The sequence below is a fragment of the Mastigoproctus giganteus genome, chromosome 10, assembly GCF_048544385.1.
Source record: "Mastigoproctus giganteus isolate SK-2022 chromosome 10, ASM4854438v1, whole genome shotgun sequence".
Taxonomy (NCBI): domain Eukaryota; kingdom Metazoa; phylum Arthropoda; class Arachnida; order Uropygi; family Thelyphonidae; genus Mastigoproctus; species Mastigoproctus giganteus.
In genome coordinates, this window is record NC_143584.1 from 89,425,741 (window position 1) to 89,444,728 (window position 18,988).

Here is an 18,988-nt window from a genome sequence, read left to right on the forward strand (position 1 = left end):
CGTCTACCAACATTCAGTGTTGGTATAATCGTCTACCGACACTGAATGTTCACCAACTCCATGCTAGCTATATTCAAAACTGTGTTGACTTCTTGCTGATGTATACGGATGGATCCAAATCTCATTCAACCGTTGGAGAAGCAGCAGTGATTCCCTCTGCTATCACATCAGCTTCTCTTCTGCCTGAGTACAGCAACTTTTCAGCAGAATTATATGCAATACAATTAGCTCTAGAAAATTTGACTCTACACCCATCTGCAAAATATATAGTTTACACTGACTCTCTCAGTTCAATTAAAGCAATGCAGAATCCCTCTCAAAAGAATCACTATATATTAATTAAAATCAGGAGTTTGCTATTACAAATTGAAGATTGTGAACAACCTAGTGAAGTTTTGCTGGATTCCAGCTAATTTAGGCATAAAAGGAAATGAACTGGCTGATATATCTGCAAAAAATCCGTCAACTTTAGACCTAACCTCTGTCCCTATTCCAGCGCTCGCTTATAATATCTTAATTCAAGCAGCATGCCATGCACAGCAGACAGAGCTATGGCATAACCAAACGAATAACAAACTTTTCCAGTTGAAACAAGACTGAAAGTTCTGGCATTCAAGCAATCAGACAGTGTGATGGGAAGAAGTGGTACTTATGCGGATAAAAATAGGACATACCCATCTGACTCACCTCCATCTACTCATGTATGATGATCCTCCTCAGTGTCCACACTTCTCAGAACATCTAACAGTTAAACACATTTGATTGACTGTCCACACTATCAACAACATTGAACTTCAATACTTCAAAATCTGGCTAATCTTCAAGAACCGTTGACATTACATCATATAATTGGAGAGGAGGCAAATATTAATGAACTTTTCTGCTTTTTGAAACAAATTGGAGTGTATAATCTTTTATGAATAAGTTTCAGAACTGAAATGAAATTGAACTGGCTTCATTCTTAATTATTTTCTGATAGTCCTACAAATAGGCACACTATAGCCATAGCAGTTAATGTGCCAATAAACATCCATGCCACACACACACACGCAAGATCTCCTAAGATGGTTAAGAGACTGCAATCAGGAGACTTATTACTAGAAACGATGAATCACAGACATTCAGAAAAGCTTTTACAACTAACAAACTTGGCTGGATTTCCAGTAAAAATATCTACTCATGCAACCCTAAATTCATGTAAGGGTGTCATATCCAGTTGGGATATATTAAATATCACATAGGAAGAAAAAACCCAAGAGTGGCAGAGACAAATTGTAATTGAAGCAAATAAAATAATGATTAAAAAAGATAATCAACTTACCAGAAATATTATTCTCACCTTCAGTACACCCAACTTATCCTCCTCTGTAAAAGCAGGTTACTTACTTTGCTGAATTTGCCCCTGCATTCCCAACCCTTTAAGATGTTATAAATGCCAAAAATATGGTCATTCTCAAACTGCATGCAGAGGAAATCATGTCTGCCCAAACCGCAAAGTTAAACTTCTTTGAACTTTGCATATTCCAAGACATGTGAAAAATGGAAAACAGAAGGGAAAAAAAATAGTAAAATACAAGTTTGAGAACAAGGTCAGTTTCCAAGAAGTGAGAAAACTAGTTGCACCTACTATAAACAAAAATATTACCTATGCCAGTGCTATAAAAAAAATATCAAACCATCTCCACTCAAACTGATGTTACGGTTCCCATTACTAAATCAATTTCTGAATGGGCTAGAGCAACAATCCAAGCTCTGAGATCAGGCAAATAATACTCCTCTGACAATACCACTGGCATCTCCTTCTCCTCCAACAATTGCTTCCGCATTCCATAGTACCAGCTAAATGCATTGCTACCACATCCCATAGTATTAATACAATGAAAAATATTTGTCTAAGGTAAAGAAAGCCTGCACGAGAAGTATGCAAAAAGTTCGATGAAATTTACCAGTAAAAGTACTTTGCCGTAACGGCATTTGTACTGTTGCTCGCTCCATGAACAGACGGTGGGTGTTATCAGTCTGGAGTAGAAGTTGAATCCCACGGGAGCTTGAAACCCTCCCGAAGTGGAGGGGGGTTAATCTGACCTTTTTTCTTCAGAATCACTAATTGAATCACGAACATCGTCATATTGGAAGTTCTGGCGCTGTAAAAAATGTTCATAACGTAGTTTCACCAGTAAACTTTTTCGAAGTTTGCCATGCTTCTCATGTGTGCTTCCTTTGCCTTTTTTTTTTTCTTAATAAACAGTTTAACCACTAGTCCACCCGTGATTCTAAAGAAAAAAGGGCAGGTTACCCCCTCCACTTCAGGAGGGTTTAACGCTCCCATGGGATTCAATTTCTACTCTTGACTGATAACACCCACTGTATGTTTACTGAGCGAGCAACATTACAAATGCCATTACGGCGGAGTACTTTTACCGGTAAATTTCATCAAACTTTTGCGTGCTTCTCGTGCAGGCTTTCTTTACCTTTGTAACTTCCCGTATTATCCATACGGGAAGATCCTATTTTAGAAATCTAAACCAAAGAAGAAATGCACACTGGTCGGCCAGGTTTATCAAAAAAAAAAATAAACCAAAGTTGGAATGTTATAACCAAGTCGCCTTCACAAAGCAGTCAGATACAGCCCCATCAACTAAATACAAATAATGCCTTGTATTTTACAATGGAATCGTAACAAATGTAAACATTGACAAATGTGAAGTACTGCATATGGGTAGCAGTAACCCCAGAGTAACATACCAACTGCATGGTACTACACTCAGAGCAGTGGAGAATGAAAAAGATCTGGGGGTAATTGTGCAGTCAGATATGAAGTTTTCTTAGCAGTGCAAACAGGCTGCAAAAGTAGTTCGTGGTGTCTTGTCTTTGATATACAGGAATTTTGCTTGCATGGATAAGGAGGTGATTATCCCCTTGTATAAGGCAATGGTCAGGCCACACCTTGAGTACTGCACACAGGTCTGGAGGCCTCGTTTTAAGAAGGATGTAGAACTGCTGGCAACGAGTTTGGTGAATGGAACAAAGGATTGCTGTTACCAAGAAAGGCTTAAGTTCTGCAAATTGCAGCATCTGGAGACTAGGCACCTTTGAGGTGATCTGATTGAATGGTTTAAAGTGATTGGCCTTGAATGGTTTAAACAAGCTCAGTGCTGATGGGATTCTTCCTCTTGCTCAGATTATTCATATGAGAGGACATAAATTCAAATTGAGGAAAGACAATTGTATAGATGTTTGGAAATTTACCTTTAGCCAGTGGTTGGTTGATAGTAGGGACAAACTTTCATCTGTTGTAGTGGAGGTCAACAACTTAAATAAGTTGAAGTTAGAACTAGACAAACATTTGGAGTGAATGGATTATTCACTCATACTCTCTCTCTCACTGATAAAAAAAATAAAATGGGCATCTCCACTTTTTCAGAGATGAATATTCTAACAAAGTGGAGCAACATAGAATCCACAACACATCAGGTTCAGATAATTGTTTATACTTTTCAGTGTTTGTTAGTTCAGGCATGTGCATTGGGTTCCATGTAATAAACATCCCACATGCTTCACTAAACATCCACATATAACTGATAGTGCTGCCTATATTCACTAGTTTCAATCCCTGAGTGACATCATTAAGATCACATATCAAATTCATTTTACTCTATTTATCTGTTTTGTCATTTAAACTTTTATAATAGAATTGATCAATTTATTATATAACATTGATAGCTGTTTCGAGATGTGATTTACAATGATTTGGTTACAGAAATTATTAATGAAACATATGCATAAATCCACCACCTGCAGTTTTTTTTTTTTTTTTTTTTTAAACGGCTAACTAGCCTACTTCCCCTCGGCTCTTGTGTAGTTAACTACACGTGGAAAAATATTCAACACGGCAGATTTTTGAGGATTCTGTCGTATATATGAATACACAGTGTCCACTCAAAACATTATGACCAACCCCACATTTTAACAATCAGCCATTCCTCCCCATCTAGTGGCACATGGTAAGAACCAGTAAATGTGATACTATCTGTTCTTGGCATATGGTCCAAGATTTACTATCTGTTCTTGGCATATGGTCCAAGATTTACTATCTGTTCTTGGCATATGGTCCATACCGATCAAGTATGATTTACTTGATCGGCATGGGCCAAGGATGTGATTTGATGGACTTCGAAAAAAGATGATGATTGTCGGGTATCAGTTGAGGGGTGCAGTATTACAGAAATGGCAAATCTTGTGAACTGTTTGCAGAGTGGTGTAGTTAAGGTGTTCAGGAGTGAAAGGATGGTGGTTAGAGCAGTAGTCACCAGGAAAGTGGTGGGTATCCCACTTCATCAATGGTCATGGTGAACATAGGCCTTGTGTGAGTCAATAGACAGAAAACAGTGGAATGGGCAACCATGGACTTTAACCTGGGACAACCAGTTGTGTTTCCAAATGCACAATCCCACAGTCTCTCCTCCATATAGACTGTGTAGAGTAGGCACCTGGTCAAAGTACCCATGCTTATTGCCACTAATCGCCAGTGACACTTAAAGTTTGCATCTGAACTGTGTCATTAATAGTCTAATGAAATTGTTCAGTTTGCATCTGAACAATGTCATTGGAATATTAATAACTAGAAAAAGTTTCCTTTTCCAATGAATCATGTTTCTTATTTGCATGGAAAACAGTTGATGGAGGGTATGGCAACAAATGAGAGGAATCACTCTGCCTTGGTCCAAGAGAAATAGGGTAGTGGTGTATTGGATGGGGATATTTTTGTGGGATTCTCTTGGAGCCCTCATACCCCTAGATTGCACTCTGAATGCTAAAAACTACCTATCTATTGTGGCTGATCAGGTACATCCCTTCATGGTGACTGTCTTCCCAAATGGCACAGGTATATTCCAGCAGGATAATGTGCCCTGCCACATTTACAGTGTTGTTCGAGAGTTGTTCATCAAACAATTTCGATCTACATAATCACATCTGTGGAATTATGTGGATCGACAGATTTGTGATTTGGAGCTTCTACTGCAGACTATTGCAGATCTGTAGGAAGCATCCCACAACATCCTGGCAACACAGTACAGTATTCCACCTGCAACATTCAAAGACCTTAATAGAGGCCATGCTTCATCGTGTGGAGTGAATGGTGGAGTGAGTGAGTGACTGCAAGAGGTGGAGGACATACCCACTATTATTAGATAGTCATAATGTTTTAATTGGAAAGTATATATGTAGTAGTAGTAGTAGTAATAATGGCAAATGATGCAAGAAAGCAATTGAAGCTTATATGACATCAGCCAAAAAAACCTACACATTTCACCCATCCGTCCCCGCCAAGAATTTGCCTAGTTCTTCCTTGAATTTATTCAACCCATCCACTTCCACAACAACAACAACAAAAGATGGAAGCCTGTTGCAACAATCAACCACCCAGTGGCTCAAGGGAAACTTCCACACATATATTCTGCAACCGTTCTCCCTCAACTTGAATTTATGCCTCTTTGTGTGTAATCTCAGTAAATGGAAGAATGCCATTAACATTCAGCATACTCAATCCATACAAGGCTTTAAATACCAATGCCTAGTCTTGAGATGGTGCAATTTGCAGAACTGAAGTCTTTCTAGATAAAAGCACCATTTTGTTCCCTCCACTAGTCTGGTTGCCCTTCTCTGCACTTATACCAGCAGATCACATCCTTCCTAAAGTGAGGCCTCCAGACAGTACTCAAGGTGTGGCCTAACCATGGATTTGTACAAAAGAATAATCACCTCCTTATCCCTGTTAGCCAAGTTTCTGTATATCATTGACAAAACCCCATGAGCTGTCCTGGCAGCAAGTCTGCACTACCAAGAGAATTTCATGTCTGATGTACAAATACCCCCCAGGTCTTTTTCATTCTCCACTACCCTGAGTGTAGTACTACACAGTTGATAAGTTACTCTAGGGTTTCTGCTACCCATATGCAGTACCTTGCATTTCTCAATGAGGTGCCTCGGTAGCCAGGTGGGAAGGAGCAGTAGTGCGTATCACATGCTTCTTGATTAGACCGGGGTTCGAGCCTGTCACCACCAAATACGGAGAATGCGGAAAGGTCAGGGAATGACCACCGCATATCCCGGAGCAATATGGCCTTAGTTGCTAATGCTCCTAAAAACCAAAACAACAACAGCATTTATCAATGTTAAACTTCAACTGCCATTTCTCAGTATATCAACCCAATTTTCCTAGATTACGTTGCAGTAGCTCACCCTGATGACTGTCATTAACCACTCTGCCCACTTTTGTCTCATCTGTAATCCTAGACATAAGCCTGATATACCTTCACTGGTATCATTGATAAATACTGAAAACAACAATGGGTCCAGCACTGAACCCTGGGGAACTCCACTAATAACTTTAGTCCACAAAGAGCTGTGCCCATTGATAACCACTCTGTCTTCTTCCCTTTAATCATCCTTTTATCCATAGCAGTAACTTGCCCTTAATGCCACATTGCTCCAGTTTGTACAGCAGTCTTTTATGTACAACAGTATCAAAAGCCTTCCTGAAATCCAAATATGTGATGTCAGAATTATTTTTTGCATCCAGTTCCTTGGTCACTGCATCATAGTAATCTATCAGATTGGTTAGACAAGACTACCCCTTAACAAATCCATGCTGTGATTGCAGTATAATTGCATGTCTGTTCAGATGGTCCTGCATTACTTCTTTAGGCGCCTCCGTAGCCAGGTGGGCAGGAGCAGCAGTGCGTAGCACATGCTTCTTGATTAGACCGGGGTTCGAGCCCGTGCCCACCAAATACGGAGGATGCGGAAAGGTCAGAGAATGACCACCGCATATCCCCGGAGCAATATGGCCTTAGTTGCTAATGCTCCTAAAAAAAAAAAAAAAAAAAAACTTCTTTAATCAGTGATTCCATTATTTTTCCTTGAAAAGACATTAAGCTAACAGGTATGTAATTGCTCTGTCATCTTTTGATTTCCCTCTATGAATTGGGGATAAATTTGCACATCTCCAGTCTGCAGGGACCTCTCCTAAATCCAAGGATGGGATGATTTCATAATTATGGCTAAGGGCTTGCTTAGAACCTTTGCTGCCTCCCTTAATATAATTAGATAGATTGCATCCACTGTAGGCGCCTCTGTAGCCAGGTGGCAGGAGCAGCAGTGCGTAGCACACGCTTCTTGATTAGACCGGGGTTCGAGCCCGTGACCATCAAATACGGAGGATGCAGAAAGGTTAGAGAATGACCACCGCATATCCCCGGAGCAATATGGCCTTAGTTGCTAATGCTCCTAAAACCAAATAACAACAACAACAGCATCCACTGCAGGTGCCTTTTTTATGTCCATCTTCAACAAATTTGTCTCCACTTTCCTTTCATTTATCACAAAGTTATTTAGCTCCTCATCAGAGTTTGGGTAAACTTCTGGCATCCCCTTCCCTAAAGAATTCCTTATTCATGAATGTAGATGCAAAATACCTATTCAGTTTGTCTGCAACATGAGCAGGGTCATCAACAGTTAACCCATAGACATCAAGTGGCCTTTCCTTCTACTGTTAATATAGACATAGAAGCCTTTGACAGAGACTTCTCATAATCTGTCTTAGATTGCCTAATCTTCTTTGTAACTTGATTACAGACTAATGTATATCTGTCATAGGCTTCTGTATCTCCTGATTAATTATATGCATCTCATGCACTTTTCTTCTTTGACACATGTCTCAATAGTTCATTTGACATCTGTTTAGGTCTAAGCTTGAACAGTATTTCTTTGTTGGTATGAAAAGCTTATCATTACTTCCCCGAATACTTCCCATTTAGAATTTGCTGTTGGTAACATCATCAGTTGGTCCCACTGCACAGTATTTAAAAACTGTTTGAGGTCCCTGTAGTCACCCTTACCAAATCAAAAGCTTTACCCTTGACAGTAGTTATGTCTTTAATTAAATTCCACATTAGTACACTGTGATTACTGTCATCCAGTTGGCCTTTTACCTGCATTTTCATAATGAATGAAGAATCACTGCTGATAACCAGATCAAGAGTATTACCACTTGTTACCACTAACATGCTGCTGCTGTAGAAAACAGTTATCCAAGAAATCCACAAAAGTACTAATCTGTGAATGACAAACCATAAATTCCAGTTAACATCTGGAAAGTTAAAATCCCCCATTATAAGACATTCTTAATATTGGCCCACTCTATTTCTCTGTATACCTGTTGGTATACCCTCACAGCGATTAGGCTTATAACATGCTCCTACTCTCAATTTTGTTTTTCCAGTGCTTATATCACACCAAACTGACTCAACATTGCACCCATCACCCAAGTCAACTGGATGCACTGCCTTAGCTTTAATATGCTTCTTAGCTAAGAGCATAACCCCTGTCCTGTCCTGTCCTTTCTCTCCTTCCTGTATCCATTGTGCTGCCCATATTCAAATTCAGCATCACTTATGTCTGAGTGACACCATGTTTCTGCTTGTCTTACCATGTCTGCATTTGATGACTTAATCAGTATTCCAAATTCATCAAATTTATTTACAATGCTCCTAGCATTAGTGTACATGCAAGTATACATGCACATGTTCTTATTCTTAGTTACCCTAACACAGCACATGTATTTATTTGTTCCATGAGGACCCACTGCAGAGCCTGAAGTCCCAGACACCTTGCTTTCCAGACTACTGCATGCATTGTATTGCATACAATGCATTCTATGTATTGGTATTGGTTTACCAATACATAGATTGCATTGCGTTAACCTAATTTAATGCTTAAAAATAAGAAATATTTGCACATCACAGCGATGTCATTGACAGAAATCATTATAAATGGTTCATGTTAGTATAATTGTTGTTGATTAAAAAAAAAATTAACACAAACCATTTATAGATGCATGTTTAATAAGCTTTCTATTTTGAATGAATTCTAGTCTAAAGTTTTACTTCATTGCTAACAGTTCATAAGTTTACTTTTTCTTTAATATCTTATAGTGAAGTGATTATTAGTCTAAACCTGATTGACAGTACTAAAAATCATTCTGTCTCTTCCCCATCCCCCCTTTTTAGTGGTAGTACCATCACTTCCCCCAAAAATCATTGCTTGTTTTAAACATTAAGGAAATGTGTTTTGTTACTTATAGTTTTTGTATTCTGAATATCAATTTATTCAGTTATTCTTCTATTTTTATATAGGATAAAATCAACATAATGATTGAAAAGGAAGAAAAATTGCACATTGCGCTCACTGGAAATACTTTTGCTGTCTTAAAAGATTACTATTCAGAACTTCTTAAAAAGGCACGTCTATTTCAAAACTTTAATAATAATCTTAGGAAATCATGTTAATTAACAATGTTGGTTTGTAATTGTCCTAACGTTATTAATTCAATTGATTATAATTCTTATATTTGGTTGAAATTTTTTAAATGTAAGTGAAATGCTATCTATATGAATACAAAAACTTATTTGATCATTTTATTTAATTTATTTTATAATCAATGAAGTTTAAAATTTAATATTACTAAAAATTTCAATATTACAAGGATATGATGATAATATGAATTTTAAGCAATATTAACAAGAGACTCTTAATTGATGGACTTGATACAGCTCTTCAATAATAAATCCAACAAGGCTTGGATTTATTGGGATGCAATGGCACAGTTTCTCTTGGGCTCAAAGTTGGTGGTTGTAAGGGTGAATCCTGGCACTGTTACTATAAGGAATTATTTTTTAGCTTTTAATATTCATATCTGCCAGAGTCCTAGACTATCTGATTTTGGCATTGTATCATGAGCCTGAAATTAGATAAGTAGACACAGTGATCTTCTGTATATCATGCAATTTTGCATGACTTCGGATTGAGTGTTACTTGGCTTGAAATGCAGTTTGACATAGTTAAGAAGTACAGAAAGGTAGAAAAATGTCCAAAGCCCTTCTGGATATTGCAAAATATTGGGCCCTGAGGTTTGTTATAGACATTCTTCCAGGTGTTACAGGCTAAAGCTTGCTGCCTGGTCTGATACACGGCAAATACCCCAGGTGCTCACATCTGGTGAGTATTGCTTGGCACACCCAGAGTCCTGAGCTGGATTTCATCATTCTTGTCTTTCTTGGTGATGATTACTTTCTACTTCTCTCTCTCTTAGGGTAACATAAGCTTCAGGCTTCCTTGCACCATATGGATAATAATAAAAGAATATAAACACTGATGGACCTGATATTCAGGTCCATCAGTGTTATTGCTGTGTATCCATATCCAAGAATTTCATTAATTCATATGATATGCCTTCCCCCCACTTTGTGTACTAATTGCATTACAAATAATTAAATAACTCTTTATTGTATATATGAATGTTTGGTACATATTAGCATTAGTAGAGGCATTTGATGCAAGAAAGCAAGCTTATGCAGCATCAGCCAAAAAAAAAAATAAAAAAAAATAAAAAATAACCACTTCCACTTCACCCCTCTGTTCGTTCGAAATACCTGTCCAGCTGAGCCTTAAACTTATTTAGGCTATCAACTTCCACGACAAGGGATGGAACTCTGTTCCACCAACCAACCACCCGCTGGCTAAAGGCAAATTTCCATACGTCTATCCTACATCTGTCTTTTCTCAATTTGAATTTATGCCCTCTCAGGTGATTATTCTGAGCAAGAGGAAGAATCCCGTCAGCATTGAGCATGCTCAAACCATTCAAGGCTTTATACACCTCTATCAGATCACCTCGCCGGTGACTAGTCTCCAGACACTGTAATTTGCAAAACTTAAGCCTTTCTTCGTAAGAGCACCCCTTTGTTCCATTCACTAATCTTGTTGCCCTTCTCTGTACTCGTTCCAGCATCTCTACATCCTTCTTGAAATGAGGCCTCCAGACCTGTATACAGTACTCTAGGTGTGGTCTGACCATTGCCTTATACAATGGAATAATCACCTCCTTATCCCTGCTAGAAAAATTCCTATATATCATCGACAATACACCATGAGCTACTCTTGCAACCCGTCTGCACTGCTCAGAAAACTTCATATCTGCCTGCACAACAACCCCCAGGTCCCTTTCATTCTCTACCACTGTCAGTGTAGTACCACAGAGTTTATACGTTGCTCTGGGGTTGCTGTTTCCCATATGTAGTACTTTACATTTGTCAATGTTAAACTTCATTTGCCACCTCTCAGCCCATCTGCTCAACCTTTCCAGATCCTGTTGCAGTAGCATAGTATCAGTAGTGTCCTTGACAACCCTGCCAACTTTCCTATCGTCTGCAAACTTGGACATTAAGCTTGATATACCATCATCGATATCATTTATAAATACAGAAAATAATAATGGACCCAATACTGAACCCTGAGGGATTCCACTAATAACATTAGTCCACAATGAGCAGTGTCCATTGATTACCACTCTCTGTCTTCTCCCCCTCAACCACCCCTTTATCCATAGCAGCAATTTGCCTCCAATGCCACACTGCTCCAATTTGTGCAGCAGTCTTCCATGTGCAACAGTATCAAAAGCCTTTCTAAGATCCATGTATATAATATCAAAGTTATTCCCTGCATCCAGTTCTTTTGTGACTGCATCATAGTATCCAATTAAATTGGTCAGGCAAGGCTTCCCCTTAACAAAACCATGCTGTGTCTGAGCTATAACTGAAGTCTTGTCTAGATGATCCTGCAGTGCTTCTTTAACCAGTGCCTCCATTAATTTTCCAGGAACAGAAGTTAAACTAACAGGTCTATAATTACTTGTGTCGCCCTTTGATCCTCCTTTGTGAATTGGGGTCACATTTGCACATCTGCAGTCCATGGGTACTTCCCCTGAGTCCAAGGAAGCTCTCATAATTATGGCTAAGGGTTTGCTTACTTCCTTTGCTGCCTCCTTTAATATAACTGGATAGATCCCATCCACCCCAGGTGCCTTTCTTGTGTTTATCTTCAACAATTTCTCCTCCACTTTACTCTCAGTTATTACAAGATTCTCTAGCTTACTGCCAGAGTTGAATACACCTCTGGCATTCCCCTCGCTGAATAACTCCTCATGTGTGAATGTCGATGCAAAATATTCATTCAGTTTGTTAGCTACCTGAGCAGGATCATCAACAGTTGACCCATCAATATCAAGTGGACCAATCTGATTCATCCCCTTCCTGCTAGAGTTTACATAAGTAAAGAACTCTCTGCTGTTTTTCTTTGCATCCCTTGCCAAAGATTTCTTGTAATCTGCCTTCGCCTGCCTAACCTCCTTTTTAACTTGGTTACAGATCAACTTGTATCTATCATAGGCTTCTGTGTCACATGTTAATTTGTATGTATCCCATGCATTTTTCTTCTCTGCCATATATCTCATTAGTTCATCTGACATCCACTAAGGCCTAAACCTTGAACAATATTTCTTAGTTGGTATGTAAAGCCTAGTAGCTTCCAAGATAAGTTCTTTGAATGCTTCCCATTTTGAATTTGCTGTTGGTAACATCATCAGTTGGTCCCACTGTATAGAATTTAAATACTGTCTCAGTCCATCATAGTCGCCTTTACGAAAGCAATAACCCTTCCCTTTACCCCTAATGGTAGTTACCTCTTTGAGTAAATCCCACTTTAGCACACTGTGATCACTGCCACCTAGTGGTTCATTTACCTGCAGATTCTTAATGCATGAAGAATCACTACTGATAATCAAATCAAGAGTATTACTCCCTCTAGTTTCCTCCCGAACATGCTGATGTAGAAAACAATCATCCAATAAATCCACAAAAGCCTTGCTAGTGTGTGAGTGACCAGCCCCCAAATTCCAGTCAATATCTGGGAAATTAAAATCCCCCATTATAAGACTCTCTGATTTGCTGGCCCACTCTATTTCCCCGTACAGTTTCTTATTATACTCATCAGAATCATTAGGCTTATAGCACACTCCTACTCTCAATTTTGATCTCCAAATGCTTATGTCACACCAAACTGACTCGACACTGCACTGTCCAGCAATGTCGACTGGCTTCACTTCCTTGGATTTTATGTATTTCTTAACTAATAGCATAACCACTCCTCCCTTCCTACCCTGTCTATCCTTTCTGTAGACGTTGTACTCCCCAAATTCCAGTTCTGCATTCCTTATATCTGTGTGACACCACGTCTCTGAAATCCCCACAATATCTGCCTTTGATGTTTTGAACAATACCTCAAATTCATCAAATTTATTTACTAAACTCCTAGCATTGGTGTACACGCAAGTATACATGCACCTGTTCTTTTTCTTAGCTACCCTAACACAACCTATGTGTTTGTTTGTATCCCAATGATTCCCAGCAGTCTCTGAAATATCCTGCATCTTATTTTCCAGGCTGCGGCTCATTCCAATAGAAGCAGTGCAAGAATCACTTTCACCTCTGCCGGTGGCTACTGTTAATCTATTAGTCCTTGTATCCCCCCAATCTAGCAGTTTTCCGACCCACCTAACACTGCTTCGATAGCATCAGCAAACATTCTTGCACCCTTTCTATTTAAGTGTATCCCATCCCTGTAGAAGCAGTCTCTCCTGTTAACAAGTACAGACCAGGCTGAAAAAAATTCTACCCCTTGAGCCTTGCACAATCCTTCCAGGGCCGAATTGATCGACAGGGCTCTCGTCATATACTCCCTCCTATCGTGTCTGGGCAGAATTGCAGACACTTTCAAATTCAACCCTAATTCACGGCTTTTTTTCAACAGTGACCTGTACTTGTTAAGTAATTCCGCCGGTCTCCTACTCTTAATATCATTAGTGCCAACGTGTACAACTATATCACCTTTTGTGCCCTTAAAAGATGATATCCACTCTACAACGTCATCAACCTTTGCCCCTGGCAGACACCCTGGTCCTGTTCCACCTAGGTGCCTCCGTAGCCAGGTGGGAAGGAGCAGCAGTGCGTAGCAGACGCTTCTTGATTAGACCGGGGTTCGAGCCCGTCACCACCAAATACGGAGGATGCGGAAAGGTCAGGGAATGACCACCGCATATCCCGGAGCAATATGGCCTTAGTTGCTAATGCTCCTAAAAACCAAATAACAAACAAACCTGTTCCACCTATCCTTTTTACAAAGCATGTTTCCCGTTTCCCTGACAATAGAGTCACCAACAACTACTAGTTCCTTTGGAACTAGTTCATTCTGCCTTGGGGGCTGCTGCTTTGTTGCACGATGACCAAGTGCAAGCTCTGGCATTGGTGTGGGCAGCTGAGAGCTTGATGGGCCCTCACTTTTAATCCTTCGAGGGCATCCACCCTGTCCTTCAAGCTCTCATATAGGCCCATAACAATGCTGAGTTGTCGCCTGATTTCCTTCCACTCCTTGCATCGCGCACACACAAAGACATCCCCCATGGCAGTATCATGTCCTGTACCTGACTGCTCCACAAACATCAAGCAAGTAGTGCATTTTAATAGGCTGTGATTCAGAGGGCAACTGCCCCCCTCAGTTCTCCTCTGAGCCACAGCATTCCCATTAGCTTGAGCCTTTTGCTTTGCTGCTCTGGTCAGAGTCATGATTTCGATTTAATTTCAATAAAATTTCAATTTCAGTACAAAATTAAAACCCTAAACTTATATCTCAACACAGTTATAACACTATATTTATGTTTCAGTATTGAGTGTTATCTACGAAATCCCTTTATATAACTTCCGTATCAAGTTAAGTATTAATTATTTATTTTTTACTAAATATTTATGTTACGTAACCCAAGTCGTTATATGTATAGTTAAAAGTACAATTTAATTGACAATGAAGTTCAACAAGATTAATTATCTGATTAATTGACAATATTATGTACTATACTATACTATATTAAGCTTATGCTATCTATTTCGAGATATTTTCTATCGCGTAACAATGGCCGCTATTTACTAACGGTAAACACGTGGATTTGATACCCTTTCCGATACTAAGTAATACCTACAAAATCTCTATCTAAGTTACTTTAATCTAAGTATCGTAAATAAGAATATAAAACTACTCTAGAAAATAAGTTAATATGCCAATTTAAGCTAATAAAACAGAAAATAAATCAGAAAAAACTTCTCTGTTCCAGGAGCAGCAGAAATGTACGTCCGCACAGGCTACCCTCGTTCTCGTTCTCCTAGATTATATTATTATATAATCCCGGGTGATTGTATACTAATATGTATTCAATCCCCTGGGATAGATTATATATTAATGTAATCAATGCCGGAAGTGGAGGATTCACATTAGAAAAAAATAAAATAAAATAATATGAACAAATAAAAAATAAAGAGCTTTTCAAAGATAAATTTAAATTACAGTAATATGGGTAAAATAGCATGGATTTCAATTAGTCTCAAATCATACAGTTGCCCGGAGTGAAGAGTCCATATAAGGGACCCCTGCCTAGTGTTTCAGCATACAAGTAGAACACAACAAAAAGTTTCCGGGATTCATTATTTTTTCTCCCCGGTGATGTGAACCAAACACATCCTCAATGAGAGAAAGGCTTTGTGCTAGGGGAATTGCCCTTGGATGAGTGGCAGCACACCTGCAGTCATGGATAGCAAAACTTATGGCCAAATATTGCAGGAAGACTACACAGATTGAACACTAACTTTCAATTATTTATCAATTTAATTATCGAATTGATATTTGATTGTGGGACTGCTCACGAGCACATTTTTTCTATACCTTTTGTTGACAAGTACATTATCTAGCAGCTATATGAATTCTAGAATTTGTTGGGGAAAACACCTATCAGATAGTCTCAACCTGTTGGGATAGGCACCAAGACAGGATTAGATTTAAGACTGGGGACAGAAATTCTCCATATAGTATCCTAGAAGTTTGGTTTGGAAATAATGTGTCAACATCTTTATAGAGTAAACTAGCCTCCTCTCATGAGTGAATGCCAAAAGGTGTTTGATGCTAATTTGTGACTCCATCCCACCGTATGGGCATTTATTCTGGAGAATACCAGCTGTTGAAACTTGGAAATTCCGACAAATATCCAGACCTCTGTAGCACATAGAAATGATGAGTAAACACACGAGTGATGATAATGTATCTGCAACCAACGGAGTGGTTCTGCAATGAACGAGTTGTTGTTTCAGGCATCTAGGGAAGCCTGAAAAATTAAGTATGGAGGTGATCCACTTGAGAAAGAAATGGCATCTTCTGGTTAAAGGCTATTGCTAAATTGGTGTGTTGTTTCACGGCTCAGATAGTGGGTCCTTTTGTCATCAGGCACACAGTGGTGGGTTTGTCTTTTAGTGAAAATGTAAATTGGTGAGTAACCAATTTACATCTTTGCATCAATGTAACCACGTTGATGCAGAGACCAAATCTTAGATCTTGTTTAGGACCTTGGTATTAATGTTCTCCAAGGTATCTTCAGACCTGGTGCTGGTAAAAAGCTTAATTTCATCAGCGTATGTCATTGCGACTGAACACAAAGAGGACAAGAACAGCAGAGAAGAGGGTCCAAGACAAGACTCCACTCTGCTGTGAGCCTGAGGTTAGCATTCTGTTGGAGGCATTCTCTGCATGCTGCTGTACAACAATGGTTCTGTTGCCCAGTAATGCACAACTAAACCTCAGCAAGTCTCCACTAATGTGGTAACAAATGAATGAGCAAAGGGATGGAAATAGCATCAGAGGCTGCCTGAACATCTATGTATGCAACTGTGATTTCTAATCTCTTCTCAAAGCCCTGGATAATTTTGGTAGTACAGTAGGCCCTCGATTTAATGGACCCTGATTTAACGGACAAAAAATTTCTGTCCTGAAGAAAAAATTTATTTATATCTGATAACATTGCGCATCAGACAGCACATCTGTCTGATGTGCAATGCTATCAGACAGATGTGCTGAAAATTCCTTCTAATGAAAAAAAGGCTGTTTTACTGCTAGATAATGCACCGGCTCACCCTAATGCTGAGAGGTTAGTTAGCAGGGATAGGAAAATTAAATGTATTTTCTGCCTCCTAACACTACTTCACTGATACAGCCGATGGATCAGGGTGTAATCATTGCTTGTAAGAGGTTGTATAAGAAGAAGTTTTTGGAAGAGGTAATGGTTGTTTTGGAAGAAACAGAAGACTCAGAAGAAAAAGATACAAGAGGCACCAGGAGGCTGCAAAATTTGCACACATACAACATCAGATCTCCTGTATTCAACTTAGCAGCTGTGTGGAAAGATGTGAAGTTTACTACCTTGTCCAATGCTTGGAAGAAGTTGTTGTACAACGTAGAACCCGAAATGGACTTTGAGGGAGTTGAGGCGTATAATTTTTGGGACCCTCTTCTGAGGTCTGGCAACAAAAATGCAACTGAGAATTATGTGGAACAGTGGCTCGGAAATGATGAAGGTTATCCGGGCTGTCAAATTTTTTCTGAGGGAGATATTGCGGAAAATGTTCTTTGCGGAGAAGAAAAGGATGATGATGATGACAAAGATGAAGAATCAGTTGCACCTCATCCTAAATTGTCTGTTATAAGACAACATATGGATGAAATCATACATTATATTGAATCATCATCAGACCCTGATGTGCTTTCTTATTATGAACAGTTTAGAGAATTTCAATCTACAATAATAAGGAAGCAGCACCAAGGTGTAAGGCAAATGAAGCTTGATGATTTCTTCAAGACCACTTCATCAACTGGACCTGTTTCACCAGAACCCTCTACCAGCAAGGAATTAACACCTCTCCCTCCATATGACAGTTGTTTCTGACTCTGAAAATTGTGATTCTTTCAATTAAGTTGATACATAATATTCTTTTTTACTTTTTTTCGTTTTTTATTCAATGGAGTTTAAGAATTTTAAAGTATTTTTCCCTCTAAAATGGATTTAAATGAAAAAACCTAATGTTCACATTGAAAACAACTTTGTGTGAGCTTTAAGGGGGAAAAAATGTGGTAGAAACACTCCATTTGTTACATTGTATAGTTTTTGATGTGTTTAATTAAAATAAAGTTTGGTTCCTATCATAAATTTATTTTTTTATTTTTAACAGATGTTTTAGTATAATTTACTTAATGTACATTTTAATAATATTTTATTCATACTTATCCATTATAATAGCATTTTAATAAATCCTGTGTCTTTTAAATTCGTTATTAATATATGTTTTCAAACTACATTCCATTTAGCAGACTTTCAGCAATAGCGGACACCCCTTCCCCCAAATAGTCCATTAAATTGAAGGACTACTATAGTGATTACCAAGTTCATAGCGATTGATCTGCCTGGAATGGTGTAGTGAAATTGCAGTGGCTGTTGTGGAATTATTTGATTGGTAAGAGTTTTAAGAAGGGATTTCTCAAAGAGCTTGCAAAGATTACTACAGGCAAGATTGGATGGAAGTGATTTGACTGCAAAGCAAACCAGCACTTTGGCAGTGATTTCTATAAATATATGTGCTATGTTGTGGGAAAAAATGTTCAATGAGTATTCTGTTGAACAGAAACAGGAGTGAATGAATGAATAAGAAAGACTTTGAGACATTTTAACATAAACTGAGGAATCTTATCTGCTCCAGTTATGCTGATAGGCTGCTCATCATGAAAATCAGTTGATTCCTTGTAATTTGGATGGACCTGATGGAGTCAACTGAGATCAGGTTATTAGGAAGTTCTGTTGGTACAGGAGCTTCTGGTTGAGCTGAGAACTTTGTTATGCAATTGAGCCAGTCACTGAGGTCAAGGCAGTTTGTAACTGGTTCTCGTGAAAAGGTTTCCTGTTTTGAGGGTATTCTTCAAATACTGTTTAATGGCTGACTTCTTATATGTGATCTGGAATATACAGGTGACACCCGCTTAATGCCAATAATTCGTTATTGAAAAACAGAGTGCTAAGTGAATCTGCACTAAGCGAGCTCCGCATTCCCATAAGGTAACATATGTATTTGTAAGTTGCGGTCGGTGCCATAGGGTATTTCCTAATCACTAATAAACAGTAGTGAAAAGATGCACAAATGTCGGTCAAAATATTTAATATTCAAATATT

The 18,988-nt window shown here is 38.7% G+C and overlaps 1 protein-coding gene across 5 annotated transcripts in view; it reads left to right on the forward strand.

The window, feature by feature from the left end:
• Positions 1-18,988, forward strand: part of LOC150079142 (polyamine-transporting ATPase 13A3-like) — a 750,840-nt gene that overhangs the window by 536,024 nt on the left and 195,828 nt on the right. For all 5 annotated transcript variants that reach the window (XR_016547547.1, XR_016547548.1, XR_016547549.1 and 2 more), the window contains exon 19: positions 9,198-9,302. Coding sequence is in view for 2 of the 5 variants with exons in the window: in XM_090383358.1 (XP_090239484.1) it covers positions 9,198-9,302 (105 nt within the window). In the remaining 3 variants the exon portion in view is untranslated. The remainder of the gene's footprint in view (positions 1-9,197; positions 9,303-18,988) is intronic.